This window comes from Haliotis rufescens, unplaced genomic scaffold (genome assembly GCF_023055435.1).
Source record: "Haliotis rufescens isolate VD_foot unplaced genomic scaffold, xgHalRufe1.0.p SCAF_11, whole genome shotgun sequence".
NCBI lineage: Eukaryota > Metazoa > Mollusca > Gastropoda > Lepetellida > Haliotidae > Haliotis > Haliotis rufescens.
The window spans coordinates 32481526-32504761 of NW_025963791.1; the positions used below are offsets into that span (position 1 = coordinate 32481526).

The following is a 23236-nucleotide window of genomic DNA, read 5'->3' on the forward strand; positions in this document are numbered from 1 at the left end:
ATCATAGGTTTCTGGCGTGCCCAAGGAATACAATTCTGCACTGCGAATCACGGCGCCTTAGACGACTGGGCCAATCGTGCCCCTAGTAATGTAATGAAAAAAGGCGTTGTCCCCAAAATAGTATAATCTACACACATTTCTAAGACGTCTTGTTTAACATGATATCAAGATATGAAGCATAATGTATTCCTGTAGGACTATGGTAGGGTCAATCTATATTCAATTATTCAAGAATGTTGCACTTATATAGCGATGTGCATGCTCTTGTGTGTGGGCACACGTGCTGTGTATCTTTGAGGCTGCTTGTACTAGTCGAGACTAATGCCGATTTTATGGTGTTAGCCCTCTGAGATATATGTACCATGCCGCATTTTAACAGGAATACCCAAGACAGACACAGTATACTGACTCTATCTTGTTTTGTCCCATAATGCCGAGCGCCAGGCAGGGTAACAACAAGTACCGTCTGTTAACATCTTTTGTGATGACAAGGCCAGGGCTTGAACCCACGGCCGTCACTCTCCGGGCAGATGCACGTCATTCTCGACGTTGAAAAACAAGCTATATGGTTTACTCATTGACATCATTGTAGATTGTCTCAACCAAGACATTCGTAACCACATATACAACGTTCAAACAAGGTTATTTGTGCGACGTCATGACCTGTTTTACAGATGGCGACGTCGTGGAATGAGAAAGTGACGGAGTTCCTCACCTGTGTGATCTGCCAGGAACTGTACACAGACCCCTGTACACTGAGATGTGATTACACATTCTGCAGGAAATGTGTCACTGCATACATCCAAACCAGACCAGATGCTGTACAGTCCAAGACGATCCCCTGTTCTTTCTGTCGACAAGATACCAAGGTCCCCGACCAAAGCAGGCCAGTGAAGGAGTGGGCGGGGCAAATCAAACCCAGCATCATAATACAGGGGCTGATTGACACACAAGCTGGAGATACTACTGAAGGTAAGACACGCCCACATTTTAAGGATGATAATTCTAGAATTCCACAGCAATTTGTTCTGTTTTTATTACTTTCTTGTGTAGTCTTGTAAGAGTGAAATGTACACAGGACTCTTGAGAATGAAAGAAAGAAAATATAAAGAATGAATGCATGAGTGAATTTAATTAATTAATTTATTGATCAGAAGATTCCCAAAACATCCACGTAATTATTTACAAACAAAGTAATCAAACAGACATATCAGAATCAGTGCACATGTGACAGATGTTACCCCAATGACAACAGACAAAATGATGGTGCAAGTCAAGCTTACATATCCTTTTCAACTAATTTGCTGCCTGCTTTTCATGTCGTCTACTTGGCCTCATGCACAGGAGGTGATCAGAAGGGATGATTCACTTTCTTCTCAATTTTCTTTTAATTCAGCCATATACGATTTGTTACACCACTGGGTTTTTTACAAGCATATAATTTTGTATATGTATGCCTTGACTAGACTGTAACACTAGTTGATGCTCGAGATAAAATTAAAACATAATAAATGTGCAATATGAATTATGAAATTGATCAATACGCTTCGGGAAAAAATGCAAGCTCAAATTGATGTCACAGTCCACTGACAAGACAATTTACTGTATCTGGAATTAACTGAACATTTCTTTATATGATTAAAATACGTAAAACGTGAATCAACCTTGAAAACTTATATACATCAATGTATTTAGTAATCACACAGTGTTTCGAATCCCCCTCAATCGTCATTTTGTGAGAATTGCTCAACTGACCATGAAAGTGACCAATCTTGAGAATCACCAATGTATGTATGTATGTACGTGTGTGTATGTACGTGTGTGTTTGTGAGTGTGTGTGTGTTTGTGAGTGTTTGTGAGTGTGTGTGTGTGTGTGTGTGTGTGTGTGTGTGTGTGTGTGTGTGTGTGTGACTGTGCGTATGTGTGTCTGTGCGCGTGTGTGTCTGTGTGTGTTATCTGTTGTTATACATCATATGTATCAACGTCTCACGCTCCAGGAGTGTGGTTTGGGCCCGGGCGTCTAAAGCGCCGTAGTACGCTCTTCAGAGTATCCTTTGACACTGGGTTCGAATCCTACATTCGCCCTGATTAAGAGTTTTTGCCAGCATCATACCCTTGCTGAAAAGTGGTAAACGTTTGACGCCTACATTAATTCGGGGTTTCCTCCAACATGAAATGCTCACTCACTCACTCACTCACTCACTAGGTACATTAATTCGGATTTTCCTCCAACAAGAAATGCTCACTTATTCACTCACTCACTGGGTACATTAATTCGGGTTTTCCTCTAACGTGAAATGCTCACTCACTCACTCACTCACTCACTCACTCACTCACTGGGTACATTAATTCGGGTTTTCCTCCAACGTGAAATGCTCACTCACTCACTCACTCACTCACTCACTCACTCACTCACGGGTACATGTAATGTTATTATCACGGATATATACTAAGTCGTAAACACTGATATCATACTGTGTTTCAGGGCTCCTGTATTGCTGTTATTGTGTTCCAGATGTCGGGATCTGTGGCTGAGAAACCGAGTGACTTGCTGACATGTGGAATGTGCAATAATGTGTACGCAGACCCATGTACACTGAGGTGTGATCACACATTCTGCAGGAAATGTGTCACCGGATATATCCAAACCAGACCAGATGCTGTACAGTCCAAGACGATCCCCTGTTCTTTCTGTCGACAAGATACCAAGGTCCCCCACCCTAGCAGGCCTGTGGAGGAATGGGCGGGGCAGATCAAACCCAGCATCATTATACAGCGGCTGATTGACATTCATGAACCTGAGCATACAAGATCAGGTATTAAATATATTTAAAAAATATATTTATGATTATGAAAAGTGGTTTGCCTAAACAAATTATGAAGGCGAAATACGTTAATTTGTTCGTATGACACTGCCTACTGGTCTTAAGCTCCTCAGTTCAATAGATAAAAGAACTGAAGACAATGTCACGCTAAACAAGTGAAATAATATTTTCATCTGTTATGCAGTTTAACTGTTGCCATATTGTTTAAAAAGCATTTCACGAATCAGAGATTTTCTTTATCCTCTATCTTTAAGGTTTAATATTTGTTAGACATAAAATTAAAGTTGTCCAACTCTTGTCCAATTATGAATGCAATAATGACTATTATTCATTAAAAATGTTTATTTGTAGATATTGCGGATTCCCAACACTGCTATGTTTGTTGGGAACTAGGGGAGACAACTCGTGCAGCTTTATGGTGCCCTGACTGTGAAGTTCCGCTATGTGACAGATGCGTTCGGACACATCGTGCATCCCCTGACTCTCGTGAGCATAAGCTTTCCGATCTTTCTTGGAGGCACAGAATGAAACGGAACCGGAAATTAACGTGTACTGACCACACAGATGAACAAGTCAAATTTCTTTTCATGGATTGTAGCAGATTGTCCTGTCAGTCGTGCAGTGTTCTTTACCATAGAAAATGTGAATCTGTCGTCACGATTAAATCACAGCTGCCGCTGCTTAAGTCTGGATTATCTTTGAAAAGAAAGATCATGCACAACGCTCTTCAGAGCAAAAGGACTAAAGAAATCAAAGCACGAATTAAAAGTAACATCCCTGTCAGAGACGCATCAGTTAATACATGCAAACATTCAGGCAATTACAGAAACAATTGTTAAAAACATAAAACTCAAGGAACAACAATTGTTAGATGAACTTGATACCATAACGAGGACCATCACCGATGACATACAGGCTGTTTTGAAACACGAAGAGATCGAGATGCAGATGAGTTCATTGACCAGGCCTTGTTATCAGACTGTTAGATGGACCTGTATGACGCCTATCAGGCCTGGGAGTCGGGGGCTGTAGAGCTGGGGGATGTCAGGGACACAGACACAGCAGACACACGGAGAATAGATGACATCAGGTTTACACCAGACACTGACAACGTCCAGCAACTCCTAGATGACCTACTACTGGGAACGATTGACGTCAAATATGAGGATGTGCAGAAACCACCTTCTTATTGTTTGTTATATGAGACGATGGACGGACGGACAGATGTTGATGAACGGGAACCGTACCTGCGTGATAATACTGTTCTTGTTGTAAACGACATTGAAACAGTCGTAGTGACTGACTGGAATGAAAAAAGCGTGAAATCCTTCTACACCAGGAAGGATAATTCATGCCACAGCAAACTATCCCTCAAAAACTCTCCATTTGGAGTGGCACATTTGAAGGAAAACCACGTTATCGTTACGATCCCAAGATCTCATCAGATTGTGACAATCGGAGTGACCCCTGACTTAGATCTGCTTTCAACGATCGTTACAAGCAAGGCGTATTACAGTGTTGCTGTTCTGAATCCCGCGTCTTTGGTAGCCGGTGCCATTAACTGTGTGGACATCTTAGATATGGAGGGGAAGGCTCTGAGATGTGTCAGCGGACCTGGAGATGAGTTACCTCTGACCTAGCCATACTACATCAGCGTGAGCAGCAAGGGCAACATACTTGTGTCTGACTGTTGGAAAGGAGTAGCAAAATGCCTAACGTCAGAGGGTGACGTTATGTGGACATACGCCCCTACCGAAGACAAAGCAACGTTATGAAACTGTTACATGTGAATAGAACGTACATTTGGCCTATATTATCCTGTATCCAAGACAGGATGATATCAAGTCAACACTGGGGCTCTTTCTGGACAGACATGGCTCTTAAAGTTTGTGTAATAAAGACGGCATCCAACGCTTTCTTCTGACGTTATGAAACTGTAACACTTGGCGGAAACGTTATTATGGTACCCTATCCTGTATCTAAAAATCCGTGACAAATTGTATTTGTATCTGTTCTCTTGTGTCTTAAGTATTTCGAAGACATGCACGTGTAGGTGTGTGAGCAAATAAATGTCATTTCCTGTACATGGAGCAAAGTGGTATGTCAACTGACAAATAACGAGCAAAGCATTTCTCTGTGAGATCATCCCGTTCTAAGTGCATATCAATGTTGGCAAAGTGTGCAACTTGATCTGTGGTCCTCCTGTATGTGAGGGAGTGAGTGAGTTGGGTTTAACGCCGCTTTTAACAGTATTCCAGTTATATCGCGGCGTGTCAGCTTAATGTGGGAGGAAAGCCCGAAGTGATGCAGGTCTCAGACGTTTACCACTTCGGTGAAACCCACGAGCACGGGTATGGTGTTGTCAAACCTAGAAACATAATCGGGGCGAACCGGGATTCGAACCCACAATCATAGGTTTCTGGCGTGCCACGGGATGCAACTCTGCACAGCGATTCGCGGCGCCTTAGACGACTGGGCCACCCGTGGCCCCTCCTGTATGTGAAAGAGAAGCTATGCAGGAACCAAACAGTACGAACCACCACTTTCTTCATGTAAATTAGTGAGTGAGTGAGTGAGTGAGTATGGTTTTAAGCCATACTCCAGCAATATCACAGCGGGGGACACCTGCAATGGGCCCCCCACATTGTACCCATGTCGGGAATCGAACCCGGATCATCGACGTTACGAACGAACGCTTAAACCACTAGGCTACCCGACCGCCCCTCATGTAATGAAAGGCTGGATGAAATATCGTAGCATCCACCTTTCCTGTTTAAGATTTGTCTCCTGGTGGGACACATAACATGAGGTATACAGAATAGTGTTGTACACTACGATCAACGTTTTAAACATTTCATCGTTTACATACTCTTACGCCCCGTGAAGATTCGGGGTAGAATATATAGGTCTTCAGCAACTCATGCTGGAGGCGACTAACGGGATCGGGTGGTCAGGAACTCTGACTTGGTTGATGCGTGTCATCGTACCCCAATTGCGTGGATCGATGCTCATGATATGAATCACTTGATTGTCTGGTCCAGACTCGGTTATATACAGACCGCCGTCATATAGCTGCAAAATTGCTGCGTGCGGCGTTAAACAACAAACAAACAAACATACTCTTACTCCTGTCCTCTCCATATATAACGTGGCCATACGGTACAAGTTCAAATAGGGAGTTTCATGGACAACGGAGTCAGTGATGACCCACGAGCCAAGGCACGATAACGTAAAGTCAGCCAGGTCAGGTGGTCGTCTCTTACGATTAGCATGAGATACGTGGGACTGCATGGACACACTGCCCCTACATCCTCACTGATTCTCTGCGCCAAATTTGTTTATGGTTATAGAAAACGGTGATTCCTTCGGAATTGGTACAGGGAGCCTGAAGTTATGCATGGTAATACAGCTAAAGCTAGCTTCAAACAAATAGCAATACAGAAATACAGGATGTATATTCCTCAACTCAGGTGGTGGGCGGCCGGGTAGCCTTGTGGTTAAAGCATTCGCTCGTCACTCCGAAGTTCGATTCCCGACATGGGTACAATGTGTGAAGCCAATTTCTGGCGTCCCCCGCCGTGATATTGCTGGAATATTGCTAAAAAGCGGCGTAAAACTATACTCACTCCCTCATTCAACTCAGGTGGAGACTGAGTGTGACTAAATACTTTTATATGCTTCATACAAATATAATTCGATATCACGACGGGACTGATGCATTTTCTGCTCCATTCAAACATGCGATAAAGTTTCGTACCAGTATGAAGGATCTTATCCTTCTCAAACGTTGAGTAGTTTGGTTGTGGCATCCGCTTAGTATGACAGCTACTTGCTTATGTTAATATACACCTTGTGGATACATGGACGAGCTTACTATCATTGGACCAATATACCGGTACCATGGCGAAACTTAACATGTCGCAGTTATCAGATAACTAGCAGAAGAAACGGCAGCTTCGGTTTGTCTTTATATGTTCTCTGTGGGTCTTCAGTTTTGAGATTGTTGATATCTTGATGTCACCCACATGCATTTCATTGCTACTTTATGTTGCAGCTATGTATGCATATGTCGTCATGGTAACAGACAAGGGCTGGCCATCAGTGTATAAATCACAGAAACAATAAAATAGGTTTTCCGCTTGACACAATACACTAGACATGCACAGTATTATTGGACGTTGCAAGATGAACAGATGAACAGCACTTATTTCAGATACATGTGGAATTCGTGTCACAATTCCTCAAAATGTAAAGATAAATTGTTTATTTTATACACGAAGATATTTTTTATTATTTTCTTCAACAAACTCCGTCTCCTAACGATGAGTGTTCTATGTGTCATACTCACAAAGAAAATATTTTTCATGTTTATATCGAATGTCATGTCAGATTTCTGTATTTACTTGACTCATATCTTGCATAGAAAAATCCTTATAACTGACAACGAGCTCCTCATTGGTACCTCTGATGTATTAATTAACCATTTGATTGTAGCTGCTAAAAGATTTATCTTTGTTCAGTGTATTAAGAATGAAAATGTTCACTTTGTTGCTTTTGAGAACACAATAAGAATTATCTATGATGTTGAATATCATATTGCACGTAGAAATAACGACTTCTCTGCCTTTAATAGAAAATGGGCTTTGTTTACTCAAACTGCAAAATAACTTATTCACTTGATGTTTGCAACATAATTTGATGTACCATAAATACCGCATCTTCTTAATTGTATACATAAATATGCCTTCATCTGTACCATGATGTGGACTATGCCTTTATCTGTACCATGATGTGGATTATGCCTTAGGCCTCCTCTGTACCATATCCTTTTGAGAAGTACCTGTATTCATAAAGCTGTATTGCTTTCCGAGTGCTTATGTATCCTGTGTATATGACTGAATAAAAATTTAAAAAAAAACAAAAAACTCCGTCTCCTAAAACTAGTGCATACTTACTCCACAGGATGTAGAAATCCATTTTTGCGTCATAACATAATATTAATCTTTGAGGATTAAGGCCATCGGGTAGATTATGCGTTCGCAATAAAAAAAAATGAAAATAGAACAAAGAACATAAGCATGAAGTCGTCAGTTCGATATCTACAATATGTGCGTGGCATAACAACAAAATATAATATGGAATTTAAATGTGTATTTGTTGATTCAGTCTGTATGTATCAGAAATGCTTGCCAAACTGACCGTATCATGAGTGGCTGCGGAGTTACCTCCCTTGTGTGTAAGGGGGCGTTGTATGTCTACACAGAGAACTGTCGCAGGTGGGATTCTCGCCTTGGACTTCAAGTCGTCAAGTCGTGGCATAGAATATCAGAGGAAGGAGTATTCAACACCACACCGATGTTTTAGGGTACGTGTTCCGCTCAATGTACTTATGTGTGTCATGTTCTGTTTAGATGTTAGCCTACACGGATAAGTGAAACCGAAAATAGAAATACTTAGCAGAGTAAGTTCTGATAACACCATGACATGTTCAGTGTTGATGTCACAAAGGTATAAATGTACATGCTAACAGTGACCTGGTATTTGTAAAATATACAGATTTCTTTTACATACATCAAACAGGCGACTTCGAAGATTGTTACCATCTTCAACCACATGCAAATGTTCACCACCCTCTCAATGCATGTTGACCGCCTCCTTGGTCTAGCGGTAGAGCGCCCGATCTGAGAGCGGAAGGACGGGGGTTCCATCCTCGGCCGCGTCATACCAAAAGACGTTAAAGGATGGTACTTCAGGGACTAAAACAAGGACTGTTCGGCTCGGAGTCAGGATACTGTGTCTGTGTGGGGTATTCATGTTAAACTGCGGGCATAGTATCTCAGTGAGCTAGCACTATAAATCGGCAATAGGCCACACACACACGCACGCACGCACGCACGCGCATGCACGTCGCTATACAAGTGCAATAATCTTCATCTCACCCTGCCTCTTTGTTCTGTGAGTTGTGCTTACATGGCAGAAAAGAAGTCTTTTAATATCACTAGGGTACAATACGCTTACTATTTACCGTGAAAGAAATACATGATCAATGATACTCTACTGGGAATAGAAACAGATGGATGCATGACATATCGTCAAGTTATCACCAGTCGTGACAACAGCAAATTATTTTTTTTAGCTTAGCAAAGTAAACTGTCGAGCGTTGACAAAATATAATTCTTTGTTTATTGTATTTCTGAAACTGATTAATATCAGCGTTGTGTTGTTTTCTAGAAGGCTGGTGACAACTTTTCCATGACGCATATACATAACTATGATGGTTTGACACTTTCGTATTCAAACCGTCACAATATCTAGAATTAGCCTTGGGGAATTAGCTCGGGTTCGGGCACCACTTCAAAGAAACCAAACAAAGTGTCTATGGCCAGCTCCTTTATTGGGGATTTCTCGACAGTCTGTTTACATTTAAAATAAGAAATATTTTTAGATATTAAGTACCAAGTCATGTAGACATTTACAGTTTTCACAAAAGAAGCATTTATCACAATAGTGTGTGACAATAAACAAGGATTACACATAAGAGTGTAAATTTCATGATACATAAACGTAGCGTAAGCTACGTGATAAAACAACCAATTACAAATAACAATATTAAAGTCAGTCTACAAAAATACCTATGAACAAGACTTACATAATCTTATGTGACACTTATTTTCAGCCACTCCTAATTATGATTACGCCTTGCTAACTGGGACTGCCATAAGGTATGTCTTATTTACGTACAAACCTAGTTACACCCAGTGTCGGTATCAAATGTACGCAGATAAAATATAAATAACAACATGTAATGGCTGTAACTTCTGAGCATATATCATTTTCTATGCTGGTATATGTTATACTTGAAGGCCATATCTATAATTGATCTAAACTACCGCAGCAAACAAACTATATCTGATAGCATCCACATACACTGAGTTAACGGGCCCATTAACAAATGTCCATTCACATTACTGAATGGTATAATATATGGGTACATGTACCTTTTAGGCATTGGTCGTAATGTAGACATGTTTGCTGAAGCTGTGTTACAAATGCATTATGCTCATACCTATGTAAGTACAAGAGAGTTACCTACCTTATTGGTACATCGTTAACAGATTAACTAAATGATTACATAGATATTATTACTGATTTTAGCTCTGGCTTAGTTGTGCTATTAGCATAAATATGTGTGATGTAAATACATCATATATTAGCTAAAAGAAATTAACGTTTTCTGCCAGGCTAGTTCCATCAAATAACTCTTATCTTATTTAAATTATTTAAAGCAGTCTGGATTCTGTTTATGAACAAGTAATACACGTACATGCAATGTATTGTTTATCATAGAATCCTTACATTAAAAGATAATATACATACTTCGTATGATATAAAAAGTCTCATCAAAGTGAGGTAGTTCGTCTTCATTTACACGACGTTTTCACATATATACAAATTAACTAAATGACACTAAAATAACAACAGCCAGATAAAATACACAGCTTGCTACCACGACACCCGAGTCTTAACACCTTATTTGCGACTCGGAACATGTTTGATATTCAATATATGCTATACCGTGGAGTAAATACGTAAACGATAGTTTTGTCTAAACCTAACGCACATACATTGGACAGATGAGTCCGTTTAATAGATACAACCCACTTAATATATTTGCCCTTATACGTGGTCCATTACATAAGATTAAATACCTTTACAGCTGATAATATTGCTCCATATACGATACAAATTTTAAAACAATTTAATTTATAAATTTAGAGAAATAGTAAAGTGAACATGACTTACCTTCAAAGAGACCAAACAAAGTGTCTATGGCCAGCTCCTTTATTGGGGATTTCTCGACAGTGAGGTATCCCCGGGGCTAGCCAGTATATATACTCTAGACACCTTGAATGGTCACGAATTTACTGCATGTTCAATTATCAGCTTGATAAGAAAATTTGAGTTCGTGCGCCGAGAATAGGGATTAAGGCTTTTCTAAGAAGTTTGAGCAAGTGATGTCCACATAAGTTGAATAATAATTGATGAAGTTGTCCGAAAATATTGATATGATGTTGACGTATCAGCGGCAAGCGGTCACCGAAATGGAGGCTGAGACACGTACAGATAGATGATGCTGACCATGCTCCAAGAATGTTATGTAATTGTCTAGATAGCTGCGACCTTCACATGTGAGACCGACTGAACACAGCACCTTACATTCAACTTAATATTACACCATAAAGACTATTACCACAGTTACCTATTTTATAAATATTGAGGAAAAAATGACCAATTTTACAACTTTGACATAACTAGAACCGCATTAATTTCTAAACCAAACCGGTCTTATATCACAAGTATGCATACATGTTTTAATTACAGTTCACTTTACGGAAAATACTTTTCTCATTGGTTTTCTATCAACTTTTCCAGTTTTACAGATGGCGACGTCACGGGCCGAGAAAGTGATGGAATTCCTCACCTGTGTGATCTGCCAGGAACTGTACACAGACCCCTGTACACTGAGGTGTGATCACACATTCTGCAGGAAATGTGTCACAGGATACATCCAAACCAGACCAGATGCTGTACAGTCCAAGACGATCCCCTGTGCCTTCTGTCGACAAGATACCAAGGTCCCCGACCCAAGCCGGCCAGTGGAGGAGTGGGCGGGGCAGATCAAACCCAGCATCATTATACAGGGGCTGATTGACACACAGGAATCTGCGAGACGAACGACAGGTGTGATTTTTATACATTAACAGATTATCCAGCAATTGAATGACATATGACAGCATGAACACTTACAGTGAAACACATCCGCCACAGACCCATCTTTTTTGTTTCTAATTCCATTTTCATCGAAATAGTTTATGTCTGTTTCCAATCATGCCTTGAAATCTGTAACTTGAACATGTAAATGGATATGTGTATGTGTTAAATTATACATAACCCACTCACACCTAATAATGATATTCCTCCACAGGTGATGATTCCTACAACAACTGCTGCCTGTGTGACAAGCTAGGGGAGACAACTCCTGGGACCGCCTGGTGTTCTGATTGTGAAGAGTCCCTCTGTGGCAGATGTTCCAAAATACACCACGAAAGTTCTGCAACTGGTGACCATGAATTATGTGACCTGCCTGGAGATGTCAAGGTGAAGAAGACACGCAAGGTCATGTGTCAGGAACACAAGGATAAGAAAGTGGAATATCTTTGTCTGGACTGCATCAAGTCACTGTGTCAGTCATGCTGTGTGGTCTACCACAGGAAATGTGACTCTGTCGTCACAATCAGCTCTCAGATGACGAGGATAAAGCTTGGGTTATCTCGTAAAGTCAATGGTCTTAAGAAAAAGCTATTTGGTAAAAGCAAAAAGATAGAAAAACAAAAATCAAGAGTAAGTGAAATAAAAGACAATAAAGCGTCCGTAAAAAAACACATCAGATCAACTACAAACAGACTCGTCGAACACATCAAGCACAAGGAAAAGAAGCTGTTAGATGAATTGGATACAAAAACAGATACTCATATCTCTCAGGTTTGCGCAGCTATAAAGCTTGAAGAGATTGAGATGCAGATGTACAGACAACATTGTGAGTTCATTGACCAGGCCTTGGTATCGGATTGTGAGATGGACCTGTACGACGCGTATCAGGCCTGGGAGTCGGGGGCTGTAGAGTTGGGGGATGTCAGGGACACAAACACAGCAGATACACGGAGAATAGATGCCATCAGGTTTACACCTGACACTGACAACGTCCAACACATCCTAGATGACCTACAACTTGGGAAGATTGGCGTCACATACCAGACTGGAACCTGTCGGAAATCTTATCCGGTAATGGTTGACACGACTGACGGCTGGATGGAGGAAGATGTGGAGGAACCTGATCTACATGACGTCACAGTCCTGCTTGTAAATGGTATACAGACATGTGTTGTCACTGACGCCAAAAACAAGTTTGTGAAATCTTTCTACACTACAAACAATCAACCATGTCATAGTAGACTCCCCCTGGATGACTCTCCATCGGGAGTAACACAGTTGAAGGAGAACCAGGTGATGGTTGCTGTCCCTGACTCCAGTCAGATTGTAACAGTAGAAGTGATCCCCGACCTGGTGCTGCTCTCAACCATCACAACAAGCAAGGGGTACTACAGTCTCGCTGTTCTGAGTCCTTCATCTCTAGCAGCAGGTAATTTGGAGTGTGTCGATATCCTGGACATGGCGGGACACGTGGTGATATCAGTCACTACACACAACAATGAGACACTGTTTGCCTACCCCGACTACATGTGTGTCAACAACAAGGGGAACATACTCGTGTCTGACTGGGGGGAGCAGTCTGTGACATGTGTGACGTCAGAGGGGGATGTTGTGTGGAGATACGCCCCTACCGGAGACAGAGCACTCAGACCTTACGGTATCTCAACTACAGGCACAGGAGGCATCCTGTTTGCAGACAGGGACACCAACAAGGTGATACAACTGACAGAGTCGGGGGAGTATGTCAGGGATGTTCTCACGTTACAGGATGGTTTGAGCTCTCCATAGGGTCTCTGGTCGGACAATCATGGCTCCATATTTGTGAGCGATTATGAAAACATCAAGGAATTTATCATGACATAGGGATTGAGTAAATACAATGTGACGCATTATGTCGCTACGATCTACTAGGGACTAAATAATTTCTGGTTCGGGCTACCCTCCAATATACACCACATCTCAACACGCTCTCACGCACACAATAATATAAATCCAACAGAAGCAAAGACCCGTATGTTACAATAATTGCAAACTCACGACCCCGAACTCTGACGTCCAAGGAGATTCACCGTGACCTCGCGTCAGTGCACCAACGTCCAACGTTTGAAACAATGTCTTAACATAGCACCGGGAACTCCCATGTATAGGACTAGAAAAACTGTAATGAACTTTCAAAAAATCAATTGAACAAACTGTTTAAAGGCGAATATATTAGCTTATGGCATCATAAAACATATATGTTCACTGCCGTCATAATAGCCAGCGCTTGCGACAGATGTCAGAAACTATATCTCATATATAGCCCCGGGGAATTGTGTTGACACATAATTAGATGACCTGGGGTGAATGTATTAGGAGAACGAATGTGTCTCTTATGTAATTTGAATGCAGTAGTGGGTGAATATATATATATCATTCTCTTACCGTGTCTCCAGCATAAGCCTCATTAAGTAATATATATATATATATATATATATATATATGTATATATATATATATATATATATATATGTGTGTGTGTGTGTGTGCGCGCGCGTGTGTGTGTGTGTGTGTGTGTGTGTGTGTGTGTGTGTGTGTGTGTGTGTGTGTGTGTGTGTGTGTGTGTGTGTGTGTGTGTGTGTGTTGTGTGTGTGTGTGTGTGTATTTCAGAATATCGCTTTGTCCATCCCAATATCTTTAAATTAGAATCACTTTTACAATTCTCTAGCTAGCAGTGTAACCTTTCAACAGTTGTTTATTTATCTTGACAATGTGTAAAGGAAGCCAGTCTGTATCAGCTATTGCTCTGAAATAATATCTATGTACCGTAGGCCTGTGGCCCCTTCAGCACTACAATAAAGATTGACTGTTTGATCTCACTGTGGCATACACTCACTGGTAACAGCACTTTGCATACTTTGGTGAAACAAGCGACAGTCAAATGGCGCTTACAAGCACGCGGGATCACAATCAGAAAGACTCAGGGATTCGAACCGACGACCAACGGATCTAGAGGCAAAGGAGAGAACTCTACACGAGTGATTGTGTTGCCTATTGCCGCCGTAGCAGATTAGGAGCAGTGTAGCTCATTATGTCCCAATATTACACTTGTCATAAAATAGATGTTGTCTTTTATAGAACATTAAGATGAATGATATTCAGTACTAGTTCATTGTGTCCGTAGGACGGAGGCAAAGTAAAGTATCAATGTTCTAATTTGTCACTGATGTATTGCGGGGGCACGGGTGGCCCAGTCGTCTAAGGCGCCGCGATTCGCTGTGCAGAGTTGCGTCCCTTAGGCACGCTAGAAACCTATGATTGTGGGTTCGAATCCCGGTTCGAATCGCCCCAATTATGTTTCTCGGTTTGTCAGCACCATACCCCTGCTCGTGGGTTTCACCGAAGCGGTAAACGTCTGAAACCTGCCGTGATATGACTGGAATACTGTTAAAAGCGGCATTAAACCAAACTCACTCACTCACTCACTGATGTATTGCAATGATATTATGACTATGTATGATTTAACGCCGCTTTTAGCAATATTCCAGCGATATCACGGCGGTTGACACCAGAAATGAGCTTCTCGCATTGTCCCCATGTTGGGCGTGACAGGCGAACGCTCTGACCACAAGGCTATGATCATTGGCTAGGAGCCTGACTGAAAACTGACAATACATGAGTTAAGAACAAAATAAAACAAAATACTGTTACTGAATAACAAATTGATGGGCTTCTAACAGCGGTAGTAGCATAAAGTTTCTTGTGAGGATTCATGCTCGTTGGCCCTTTGGCATCATTTCAAACTCATTGTACTCAAACTACACATAAGTTTATAGCGATTGACTGTTTATTTTCAGTTGATATTGTTTGCCAGTACTCCATGTTTTACGGAATTAAAACCTCCAATAAGCTCTATGCTGATATATATTTCGAAGGGCTTTGACCACGCATTATTTTCGAGGAAGGCGTTGTTTTGTATCAAGTGTTTTTTTTTCAATAACGGTAACTATATATAGGATATACAAGTCAGGGTTCGCTTCCGGGGCATTGAGTGCAACTTTGTACGCTCACCAGTTACATGTACGTACTGACAGTGCATTTTTATATTCATTTGTTGATTTTTTATTTCAAGGCGGCAAGTTGTACTTTTATCTGCATTCTGCTATGACAACAAATAACCGAACTGTTTGGTGGCATGGACTGAGTTCAACATTTTGAGTGGATTATCGATCTGAATTAAGGAAACTAAAATAGCCTTTGAACAAATTTTAGTACTGCATATACTCACTGTATTATTTTACAAATCATATACTTATTTGGATATCAAACATAACTGTTTCTCTAGCCAACATGAAGTGGACACCCCTTAAAAAAAATTACCAAGCCTCGCATATGTCAGTTCTACACCGCAGTGTTATGACGTCCTATCGCTCATTGTGATGCAAAACTATGACGACAAAACATCCAAGTGATGACATTCTTCATTGTAATCTCACGCGGATATAGCAATCATCCTTGTTTCGATCCCGGAACCTTCGTTTTCCTGAGCGTTGATCGCGTATGAATCACCACTCGTCGAGATGTCGCAGTTAGCTCCCTTGTATATTATGCAGACCTGACAGACACCGCTGTGTGTCTCGGCGAGATACCTTTATTTCAACACCTCCAAGACACACAGTAAACCGCACACAGTGCACACGATGAACTAGTGTATGGCCAGAACATCGATAGCATCGACTGTTACAGGTATGTGTTTCTCAAACACTGATTTAGTTTTGTAAACACAAAGGTATTTCTGATCGATACGTCACACGAAGAGAGTATTATGCTGATAAGGAGCTGTACGGACCAGGGCAATAATGAAATGCGAAAGAATTGACATTATAACTTTCTTGTATTGTTATGAGTTCTGCAAGTGTCTGGCATACATGTTAAATCACGCAATACAGATATGTTGACTTGGTCCCGAATACAATCGTTTACAGTTACCTCCCTTGTATATTGACAGAGGCTATGGGTTTGACCATTGCGCTGACGGGGTCGATAAAGTCATTTTGTACCAAACTGTATTTGAATTATTCCAAAGCTGTTAATACTAAGCACGTGCGTATTTATAACAGGACTACATTACCGCACTTACCTCAAGAAGTTACCCGAGTTAATTATAAAGAGCGATGTAATGAGTGAGTGAGTGAGTGAGTTGGGTTTAACGCCGCTTTTAACAGTATTCCAGTTATATCACGGCGTGTCAGCTTAATGTGGGAGGAAAGCCTGAAGTGATGCAGGTCTCAGACTTCAACTTCGGTGAAACCAACGAGCACGGGTATGGTGCTGACAAACCTAGAAACATAATCGGGGCGAACCGGGACTCGAACCCACAATCATAGGTTTCTGGCGTGTCCAAGGGATGCAATTTTGCATAGCGAATCACGGCGCCTTAGACAACTGGGCCAATCGTGCCCCCAGTGGTGTAATGAAAAAAAGGTGTTGTCCCCAAAATAGTATAATCTACACACGTTTCTAAGACGTCTTGTTTAACATGATATCAAGATATGCAGCATAATGTATTCCTGTAGGACTATGGTAGGGTCAATATATATTCAATTATTCAAGAATGTTGCATTTATATAGCGATGTGCATGCTCGTGTGTGTGCACACGTGCTGTGTATCTGTGAGGCTGCTTGTACAAGTCCAGACTAATGCCGATTTTATGGTGTTAGCCCTCTGAGATACCATGCAACAGTTTAACACGAATACCCCACTCAGGCACGGTACACTGACTCGGACTTGTTTTGTCCAATTTATGCCGAGCGCCAGGCAGGGTAACAACAAGTTCCGTCTGTTAACATCTTTTGTAATGACGAGGCGAGGGATTGAACCCACGGCCGTCCCTCTCCGGGCAGATGCACCTCATTCTCGACGTTGAAAAACAAGCTATATGGTTTACTCATTGACATCATTGTAGATTGTCTCAACAAAGAAATTCGTAACCACATATACAACGACACGAACAGCTGTTCAAACAAGGTTATTTGTGCGACGTCATGACCTGTTTTACAGATGGCGACGTCGTGGAATGAGAAAGTGACGGAGTTCCTCACCTGTGTGATCTGCCAGGAACTGTACACAGACCCCTGTACACTGAAGTGTGATCACACATTCTGCAGGAAATGTGTCACTGCATACATCCAAACCAGACCAGATGCTGTAAAGTCCAAGACGATCCCCTGTTCTTTCTGTCGACAAGATACCAAGGTCCCCGACCCAAGCAGGCCAGTGAAGGAGTGGGCGGGGCAGATCAAACCCAGCATCATTATACAGGGTCTGATTGACACACAAGCTGGCGATACTACTGACGGTAAGACACGCCCACATTTTAAGGAAGATAATTCCAGAATTCCAGTTTGTTTTGTTTTTATTACTTTCTTGTGTAGTCATGAAAGTGTGAAATGTACACAGGACCTCCTGAGAATGAAAGAATGAATGAATGAAAGAAAGAAAATAGAAAGAATGAATGAATGAATGAATTTAATTCATTAATTCATTAATCAGAAGTTTCCAAAAACATCCACGTAATTATTTACAAACAAAGTAATCGAGCAGACATATCACAAGTTTGGAACAGTGTTCTGCATATATAAAACAGTTAAAAGTTTGGAAATCTTATTGCCACAGATTGTTTTAGATATTCCTAATAGTTTATAAATACTTTTATAATATAGCAAAATATATCTGATGATTCCACTTTGTTCCTGTTCGTGTGCTGCGCAATGTGTGTAACATGTGGTATACATGTGGTATAACTGGTATACATGTCTGGTCAACAACAATTCGAGACGTAGACCTGCAGACACCCATGCTTGTCGTATGAGGCGACAAACGGGATCAGGTAACTCGGTTAATGCATGTCATTGTATTCAAAGTGCGTTGATCGTTGATCTTGATGTCAATCACTAGATTGTCTCGTCCATACACGCCTGTTTACAGACCGCTGTCATGTAGCTGTAATAATGCTGAGTGCAGCGTTAAACTACAAACAAACAATGCATTATTCACTGCAGTAAGACTTGTGTCTTGCATTCGATCATTACGTAAACATTTGTGGAGAAATACATGTACGCAGGTTGAAAAATATACATTATTTTATGTTAATTGTTCATGCATAAGAAACGCAATGATTTATTGGGAAAATGGTATTTTTTGCGTATTACACACAAATACGCGGCTTATATGGAGCTCTGAAACTCATGAATATCAGATCTTTTACTCTGATATGATACCTGAAGACACATCCTATAAAAGAGAGTCGGGTGAACCCAGAGCACCCAATCAAAAGGAAGGATGCAAGGTCCTTGAGCCAATCAGACGTCAGCTTTCAAAAATATTTCTTAACTACCATTCTAATTTTTTTAACCTCAGTCAAAGAAAACCGTCACAGAACGGATCTACTATCCAAAGCTATACTTTTGGATCTGGATGGGATGTCACTCAAACACGGCAGGGTGTGTAAAAATCCACAACAATAAATAGAGTTCCTCGGTTATATTCGTTCAGAGATACAGAAATCGGACTGCAATTGGCAGCAGCAAAAATAATTTCTGGGCTACCAAAATATACATCGTGGGCATCATTGTATTTCGGAATTGGTAAAGTGGACGGAAGTGAAAACTCTTGTATTAAAAACATATCACAACACAGACCCATCTTTATTTAAAGGTATTTTAGTTAAGTTAGTTTGCTTAACAAATAACAAACACCCTTAGAAATTCGGAAAATATAACAACAACCATGATTTTAACCTTCACATTATACTTTGTCCCATCTATTGTCAAGTTGTGGCATGCGTTAAATGAAATAATGTGTAAATCAACACGACATCTTAAAACACTTACTGTGTAAATCAAAATTATCTCCAAACCCAAACATACAAACATGTACTTTTCTTTTGGACATAATTGATAAAAAAAACAAAATACACACTGAGCTTAGACATAAAGTTAGTCACTTACATTATGATTTATGTAGACTTGGAATTTAAGACACTGCAGAATGTTTGTATGGTGGTAAATGTGAAAATGCAGATAACTTTTTTTTTTAATGTGACTTGTTAAAGGACGAAAGGGACATGGTACTTAGAACATAAGTAGTAGAGTCGAAAATACACAAACTGATCTCAATTTGATATTAGTTGGAAATGGGGATTTAACAGAACAAGATTAAGAAGCCTCGATGCTGATTTCAGTTAGCTGAATAGAAAATTCTTCCGACACGACCTCCTATCTTAAAACAGAGTAAAAAATTTGTTATAAGATCTTAATAAGATTGTTTACGTACATGCAAGCATATATGATATATTCACACAACAGTCTTTTATATTCAGACACAAACGCCAAATGCTGCACGTTATGCGGGCAGCTAGGGGAGACAACTCCAGGGACCTCCTGGTGTCCGGACTGTGAAGTTACTCTGTGTGAAAGATGTGTCAAGATGCATCGTGCGAGTCCCTTATCTTGTGACCATGAACTGTGTGACCTGTCTGAAGAGGTCAAGGTGAAGAAGAGACACAAGGTCTTTTGTCATGAACACAAGGATAAGAAAGTGGAATATCTCTGTAAAGATTGCAACAAGTCACTGTGTCAGTCATGCTGTGTGGTCTACCACAGGAAATGTGACTCTGTCGTCACAATCAATTCACAAGAAGAAAGAATGAAATCGGAGTTAGCTATGAGAAGGAATATATTACGGACAAAATGTCATGGCAAAAGCAAAAGAATAGAGAGACATAAGTTGAAAATACATCAAATAAAAGACGATAAAGTGGCATTAGAAGAACAGATTCATCTTAACGCCAATAAAGTCATGGAGTACATCAGGCTGAAAGAAAAGAAGCTGTTAGATGAATTGGATGAAATAACAGAAAGACACATCATTCAGACCCATGCAGATGTAAAGCTTGAAGAGATTGAGATGCAAATGTACAGACAACATTGTGAGTTCATTGACCAGGCCTTGATATCGGACTGTGAGATGGACCTATATGACGCGTATCAGGCCTGGGAGTCGGGGCCTGTAGAATTGGGGGTCAGGGACACAGACACAGCAGACACACGGAGAATAGACGACGTCAGGTTTACACCTGACACTGACAGTATCCTGGATGACCTACAGCTGTGGGAGATTGATGTCACATATCGAGATGGACTGCAGTGGTCACCAGTGTTGTTCCACACAACTGATGCGGCCACAGAGGATGACCAAGTGACCCATGGTATGTTTGACACCACAACACTTTATGTAGATGGTATACAAATTGTTGTAGTCACTGACTGGGAAAACACGTGTGTGAAATCCTTCTGGACCAGAAACAACCATCGACATCACAGTAGACTTCCCCTGGACGCCCCTCCCTGGGGTATAACAAAGTTGACAGAGATCCAAGTGATGGTTACTCTTCCTCACTCCTATCAGATTGTAACAGTAGAAGTGGCCCCTTACCTGTTGTTGCTTTCAACCATCACAACAAGCAAGGGGTACTTCAGTCTCGCTGTTCTGAGTCCTTCATCTCTAGCAGCAGGTGGTAGCGCCTGTGTTGATATCCTGGACATGACAGGAGACGTGCTCAGGTCAGTCACTACACACAACAGTGAGACACTGTTTACCTACCCGGCCTATATGTGTGTCAACAACAAGGGCAACATACTCGTGTCTGACTGGGGGAAGACGTCTGTGACATGTGTGACGTCAGAGGGGGATGTTGTGTGGAGATACGCCCCTACCGGAGGCAAAGCTCTCAGTATTCCTGCTGGTATCTCTACCACCAAAAAAGGAGATATCATGGTTGTAGACAAGGACGCCGAGACGATGATACAACTGAAGGAGACAGGGGAATATGTCAGCGATGTCATCACATCACAGGACGGTATTAATCAGCCATTGAGTCTCTGCATTGACAAACATGACTCAGTTCTTGTCACTTGTGGAAGGGAAATCAAGACATTTATCCTAACATAGTATGGGAGTGAATATTGATGTAGCGGTTTATGGGATTTAGTTCTCACATCACACGATTGCGTGTATGGATGATTGGGAGGAAATAGGAAATGTAATAAAAGAGAATAATAACTAAAGTGCAATAAGATGCACATTGTTATGTCTGAGGTGCATACCGGCGGCCTGCGTGACATAGAATGAAACTTAAAGGACATCCAAATAAGAGACACGGATGGCCCATTGGTCCAAGGCATCTCCGTCAGCTGTGAAGAGTTGTGTCCCTTTTCCGAATCCTGAACAGCCTCTCGTGGGCATTACGCTCAACTCATTATTAATAAACTGGTGTCTTGCACTAACCAATTCTTTTTGCAAGTTTATATCATTACCGTGAGAAACTTTCTGAAATACAAAATTCATATTTACATATCCTCGAGGAGTAAAAAGTAATTGTGGTTCATATAAAGTGGTTTAAATGTTACCTTATTGAAAATATCAAGTCTGCGGTATATTGTTCCAAATGTCAACCAAATATTGCCCCCATGGAGCTAGCATTACAGGCTGGTTCTGGTCCTGTCAGGGGCGTACGTTCTATCTCATCTAAAGCATGTTCTATGGGGAAGAGGTCTTGAGAAACAGCCGGCCATGACAGTACAGCAATGGTATGATTCCTCATGATTCTCGATGATCCCGAACGATGTCGTCCGGGTAACGTACGCCATTGAAATTGCCTTCAACAATGACGTGTTATCTCCTATGAGTTGTGACGCTAAAACGTTTTCCTAAAAGTTTGTTGGCCTTGGCTGTTCTGATGAACCATCGACTCATCTGTGAACAGTATACTGTCCTTGTCTTGTCTCCTGAACTTAGGATGGTGTCTACACCGAAAAAGGAGATATCTTGGTTGTAGACAACCTTACTTATAGAGTTCACTGTTCCATAGGCCTCATATCAATGACCAGACTGTGTACAATGTACATATATAACTGCGTCCAGCATATAAATGTGTTTCATCAAGGCTATTTGTTTGTTCAATATATTCGGACGAAACAGGGAAGTGTGGATCAGGGAACATTCACCTTCTTGAGAACACCTGGTGTCATCGGTATTCGACAGTGGATCAAAAACACATGCTTCTGATATATTCGGAATTGTAAATCGATTCTGCTCATAGACGAGATTAGTTTTGAATATGGAAAAAGTTCGCATTTGTATGTTTTATACGTATTTATGTACATAGTTATACCAAGGAATTCCATCCTTCTTCTGTCCAGCCGTCTTTCCCTGCGTCTGTCCGTCCTTTTGAGGCGATCTATAACTTGAAATCTACTAAATAGATTCTTTTCAAACTTGATAAACACTTTTCATGACTATAATAGAGGTACAATGCGAAGTTTGATTTCGATATTTGAATTTTCTGAAACAAAATACAGCTTTTTATTTTTTCCACATTTGTGCGACCTATATTTGAACACTATTGCATTGTTTCTCTTTAAAATGAGGGAACGGTTTCTCTATTAAGAGAAAAGGTGCAGTGGAAAATCTTGATGTTGATATGTGTATTTTTGTAAATATGATGTTTTTCATGTTGTGAATTGCTTTTTGTTTCATCGTTTGTGCGACATATAACTTGAAAACTACTTCATGGATTCTTTTCCAATTGGGGATACAG

General features: G+C 40.9%; 2 protein-coding genes and 1 pseudogene across 9 annotated transcripts in view; all 3 read left to right on the top strand.

The window, feature by feature from the left end:
• LOC124132516 (E3 ubiquitin-protein ligase Midline-1-like) overlaps positions 1-4909 on the top strand; it is a 21705-nt gene extending 16796 nt beyond the window's left edge. Inside the window, exon 4 of the mRNA XM_048392586.1 lies at positions 4602-4909. The gene's annotated coding sequence lies outside the window, so the exon portion shown is untranslated. The remainder of the gene's footprint in view (positions 1-4601) is intronic.
• Positions 1-22677, top strand: part of LOC124127979 (tripartite motif-containing protein 2-like) — a 23486-nt gene extending 809 nt beyond the window's left edge. The window contains exons 1-6 of one of the 8 annotated variants that reach the window (XM_048392581.1): positions 889-972; positions 2516-2816; positions 3177-3484; positions 3567-3767; positions 12402-13026; positions 21152-22677. In XM_048392581.1, coding sequence (XP_048248538.1) covers positions 2516-2816; positions 3177-3484; positions 3567-3767; positions 12402-13026; positions 21152-21588 — 1872 coding nt within the window. In that variant the 5' untranslated portion in view covers positions 889-972 and the 3' untranslated portion in view covers positions 21589-22677. Of the gene's footprint in view, positions 1-26; positions 642-666; positions 973-2515; positions 2817-3176; positions 3485-3566; positions 3768-8075; positions 8191-9501; positions 9548-11258; positions 11568-11811; positions 13027-15574; positions 16323-17604; positions 17936-19957 lie in introns of those variants that run through there. The other 7 variants (XM_048392580.1, XM_048392582.1, XM_048392577.1 and 4 more) reach the window with 7 other exon arrangements.
• The window catches only part of LOC124132506, a 37372-nt pseudogene continuing 36242 nt past the window's right edge, over positions 22107-23236 (top strand).